We start from the raw sequence: 5000 nt of genomic DNA on the forward strand, positions 1-5000 counted from the left end.
ATGTTTTTGTTAGTGCCCTCGAGTGACTGTAGTTATGCTCGCCGAATCCCTCATCGTCTCCTCGGGGAATAATTAACTTTAATGTTGCTCTCGTCGCGTCACCTTTTGGAGTTCAACACGTGAATTCACTTTGTCGCTCCTGTTCTGTCTGCTTCGCCCCATCCAAAGGGAGCAGGAGCGTCAGCTGTTGTTGTAACTAATCGGCTTTGTTTTCCACCTCAGTGCTGCACAAGGAGCCTCGACAGGTTTGCCTCTGTCTGCTGGAGATCGGTCGCATCATCTCCAAGTAAGTCTTTAAACACCGAAGGCACTTTTAGAGGGATTAGAAATGTTTTAAGATTGAATTTCCACTGTGATCTCTGTGCGTCTCAGGTACGGCGTGGAGCCTCCTGTGCTGGTGAAGCTGGAGAAGGAGATCGAAATGGAGGAGACGCTGCTCTTGACAGAGGAGCCGCCTCCGGCGGTCAAAACCTTCAGCGTGTGTTGCCAGCATGGCGGCCTCTACCAACCCGGGGTGAGTTCAGTGATGAAACAAACTGAAACAAACACGATATGAGGTTTTTTCACCTTGAGGCAAAATCTGTGGCCTCCTTTAGCGACGTCGCTGTGTTCGGAGCACGTGTCGTCTGGATTACGATCCTGATAGGTCGCGTAGAGATGAGGAGATGTTTGGCAATTTAAAGCACACATTGGCGTGAGGCTGCTGAACATGTGGTATGTGTGCAACTGCATTGATGCTGAGCCAAGATGGCGTCAGACGGCCATCGGCACCCCAGAGGGTGCATGACGCATCAGAGCCCACCATGTGATGCTCTGTCGCCACTCGAGGTCACGTGTGACGGCAAATGACACGTGACCTCCAGGCTACACATGTGGGCCGTCGTACATATGTACTCGCAGTGGGTGGAAGTGGTCCATCTCACTCTGCCTCACTGATGGAGACTGAGGGTGGTGTTAGGAGGGTTCAGCCCTCTGTGTGGTTCACTGGGTAAAATGATGCACCAACACCGTCACAGTTGATAGTTTTATTCCCAGAGGAGATGGCTGTGCTAAAAATAAACTGCACTCGTTGAAGTGGAAGGCACTTTGGATAAAAGCATCCACAATCCCAGTGTGTCTCTTCCCAGCTGAGTCTGCCCATTACATTTGAGCAGCAACAATCAGCTCCTTGTAACCTGTGCTGCCTGACAGGTGCCTTCATCACCCGGTCATTGGTCTCATCTTTAGAGAAATTTTAACATAAAGTCGACGTGCTGGACTTCAGTGACACAGAAGGTGTAGTTATTGGATGGATTACTGCTCGCTTAAGCAAACGTGAGGTCATTAAAGTAGGGTGACCATATTTTGATTTAAAAAAAAAAAAAAAAAAAAAAAAGACACTTGACCTAGTCACGAAGAACTTTAATAATACTGTATGAAAATGTAACATATTTAAACTATGCCTTCTCTGTGCGGTTAATAAATGGTGAAATAAAAAACATCATATAGGCTTTTACAAGTCAACAAGTGCAAAAAAAAATAGCTTAAAAACCTCTGGAAGTAAATAATGGTACAGAAATAAGTCTCGTCTGTGTAAGAAAAATTACCGGGACGGTACGAGGGAAATTTCTTTTGCAGTTCTTCTGAAAAGCTGCACTTGCGCTTTGGCATCTTTTAAACATCATCAGGTGCGCGTCTGTGAGCCCGAACAATTACTTGTTGGATGATGTCACACATATGGGTCCTCTGTAGGCGCATAGAAAACCCGGACATTTTCATCAATCTCAAAAATCCCCCCGGACAGAACGCGAACAGCGGACATGTCTGGGGAAAAGAGGACAGTTGGTCACCCTACATTAAAGGGGACCTGTTGTGCTGTTTTTTGGTTTTTCCCATTATTAAAGATCACCAGTGTTTTGCATTATGAGTGTGTGGGCTCAGGTAGAGGCAGCTCTGAATAATTGGTCTGCAGCTACTTTTTCAGCTCTTGTGCTGAGCTGACATCAGTTTGGCGTTATTTGATCATCTCAGTCATGGTGATGAGATGGGTCATAAAAATACTGAGCCAGAAGAGGGGCAGCCAATGAGGTGCAGCTATTTTCTGGATCACTTCAGAATCTTAAAAAAAATGTTTGCGCCACTCTAAATCTTTGCGCCTTACAGTTTGAGAATTTCTACTTTAGAGATGGATAAACCCAAAGTGCTGCATGCAGGATCAATATAAGATCTATGGAGTAGTAAATGAGCTCTATAGATCCCATTTAAATCCTTGCTGATATCCATTACGTTGGGAATGCAGCATCGCTGCCAGCAAACTTTTAATTTAGCTTTCTAATTGCCTTTTACTGTGTCTTTCCCTTCCTCATTTAGGAGCATGACATGGACAACCCACCCTGCAACTGCTCTAACAGAGTGTCCATCGAGTACCTGTCTGAGGGACGCTACAGACTCGGAGATAAGACCATCTTCATTCGGGTTAGTATGAACGCACACTGCAGTTGAGGTGGGCAAATGAAAAACAGCCAAAGACCACTCATTTTAGCAAGTATGCACGGTGGCTGTTGCCAATGTGTGCATCCCCTGGCAGTCGCAGCGGCTTTAACTGTAACTCAACATGTAAGCTCATTAACCAATTGTGGCTGGATGTGATGACATTATAAAAACGCCGCTGTCCAAAGAGCCAAACTACATCTGTGTGTCTGCAGTTACTGAAGGACTTGTTGGTGTTGGACTGTCCAAACTGAAAATGAGTGAATTTTTACAGCAGCCCTTCTTCTGCTTTGTGTCCTCAGATGCTTCATGGCAAACATGTGATGGTGCGCGTCGGTGGCGGCTGGGACACCCTCCGAGGTTTCCTGCTGAAATACGACCCGCTGCGGGTACTGCAGTTCACCACTCTGGAGCAGAAGATCCTGGCCTTCCAAAAAGGCCCCCCAGGCCTCGGGGGTCATCATGGGAGTTCAGCTCCTCCTCCTGACATGGACCCGCTCGCTGCTGTCACTGATCTCATGTCACCTTCATCCTCCTCTTCATCTTCTTCCTGTTCTACCTCTTCCTCCTCTTCGACTCAAGCCTGTAAGCCAGCGTCTGTGTCCGCCGTAGGTCAGACATGTCGGTCCTACAACGCCTCTCCAGCCTGCACACCCACAATGCCCAGGAAGGGTTCAGTGTGTGCGCCTAAGAAGAACATCCAGATGACTGGGTCCTTCCCCAGGAAGCCTACCCAGCTTCCTCTGCCTGTGACCTCCAAAGGTTACTCCTCTAAGCCCCACACGCCTGTGGGAAGCACTTCCAGGCAGTCTCCTAGCCCTGGGTGTCAGGGTAGAGCTCTGACTTCTGCCGCAGCTCCATCACCTGCTGCTGTGGATCCAAGCTCCACCTCCAAATTAAAGCTCAGACCACCACCTCGCTGTGCCTCCTCTCAGCCCAGAAGCCCCGTCTGCCCTGAGCCGTCCTCCAAATGTCCCAAACCCTCCAGCCCCAGCACCTCTCCCACCTTGGTCCCAGTGCTGCGCCCTATCACTGCACCAGTACAGTCGGCTACCTCTAAAGACACCCGCCCTCCGTTGGGCGCCAGCCAGCGCTCTCGTCTAGCACAACGTTGTCCCGGCTCCTCTGCTTCGCGCCTCCGTCTCGAGGCAGTGAAGCGAGCGAAGACGGCCTCAAGAGCTGCAACTCCAACTCCCAGATCAGCAGCAACGACCCCTTCACAGTCCCGCACACCCACCCCCTGCTCACGGACAGCCTCTCCAGCACCGGCTAAACCTGCCTGCTCGCTGCCAAAAAGCAATGAGGCCACAGTCAAAACTAAGGGACCGGCCGTCAACAAAACAGCCGCCACCCCCTCACGCAGTACTGCCGACTCCCCCGGGCGGGTCCCAGGGGGCAACTCGGGCCCTTCTGCTTCCAACAAAGCCAATCAGAAAACGGCAGTCACAGCTCAGAGGGCAGGGCGAAAACAAGCAGCCGCAACTAACGCCATCAAGCCGACTCTAAAACCGGAACCCGCCCGGGCACCGCAAAACTCCTGCCCCAACATCAGAGCTGTTAAAACAGAGCCCAGCATCAGGAAGAAGGTCCCACAACTGAAAGGGAAAAGCGAGGCGCATTATTTTGAAATGAGCAGTAAGAGGAGGCAGAAGACCTAACCAGCAGGCTGGTGGCACTCAGCTTTGTTCTGCAGAAATCGTCAATAGTCATGAATTGTCATTTTTGTCTAGTTTTTTCTGTGTTATTTAATTGTCTTTTTATATTGTGCTTTTATTCATCCAAAAGGGTCAAAGATGCATCGTTTGTGTCATCTTTGTTCCGATTCGCCGGTCTCTTCCAAGGTCATTTCATCGTACCCGATTAACACTACAACTTGCACAATGTTTACATTTCTCACCTTTGTTGCACGTACAGCCATTACAGATATAAAATTTTGTTAATAAAATCAATACTCGAATACTAACCTCATTGTTTTTTGAACACAAGAACACCATCATGACTTAGTAGAATGCACTTGAGTGAGGCGTTTGCAGGATAAAGATCAGTTTTTATTGATGGAGGGATCCCAGGTAAGGCCACTTCTGCCCCGTTTTCCTCAGCAGGTTACCAAAGTTGTGACATTTTATTCACCTCGGTGAGAATTCCCGTTCCACTGGTGGACAGTCTGACCTAGAACTTGTTTTATTTTGTATAAATATCTAGATAGGAGGTGACATCATTATGACCAATCCTCCCTGTTGTGTGCCTTCATCAGAAATCCCCTGTTTCTGGGTGGCATTAGAATGTATTAGATGTTGGAGGGTTAAAGTTTTTTTTTTTTTTTTTTTTTAAATTTAATTTAACTGATTAAAATTGCACAATGTGTATGAGCACTCATAACTGTGGGTAGTCAAAGAAAAGCCCAGGTTGATGAACTACTGATCAAACGCCTCTTTCAGGCCGACATCATTTTGGAGCAGAGTCTACTTGGTATAGTTTTTAAATGTATAGATATATCTGTATGAGACTTCTAATTTTTTTTTTATTGTGCG

The 5000-nt window shown here is 47.8% G+C and overlaps 1 protein-coding gene across 1 annotated transcript in view; it reads left to right on the plus strand.

Annotated features, from left to right (window-relative positions):
• The window catches only part of LOC121815314 (GAS2-like protein 3), a gene marked incomplete at its 5' end in the record, with an annotated part of 5902 nt that overhangs the window by 866 nt on the left and 36 nt on the right, over nucleotides 1-5000 (plus strand). The window contains 4 exons of the mRNA XM_042225674.1: nucleotides 223-286; nucleotides 373-514; nucleotides 2350-2454; nucleotides 2772-5000. The exon at nucleotides 2772-5000 is cut by the window's right edge and continues 36 nt beyond it. Of these exons, the coding sequence (XP_042081608.1) occupies nucleotides 223-286; nucleotides 373-514; nucleotides 2350-2454; nucleotides 2772-4127 (1667 nt within the window). The remainder of the gene's footprint in view (nucleotides 1-222; nucleotides 287-372; nucleotides 515-2349; nucleotides 2455-2771) is intronic.

This window comes from Haplochromis burtoni, unplaced genomic scaffold, assembly GCF_018398535.1.
Source record: "Haplochromis burtoni strain Fernald_Lab_line unplaced genomic scaffold, NCSU_Asbu1 Contig_178, whole genome shotgun sequence".
NCBI lineage: Eukaryota > Metazoa > Chordata > Actinopteri > Cichliformes > Cichlidae > Haplochromis > Haplochromis burtoni.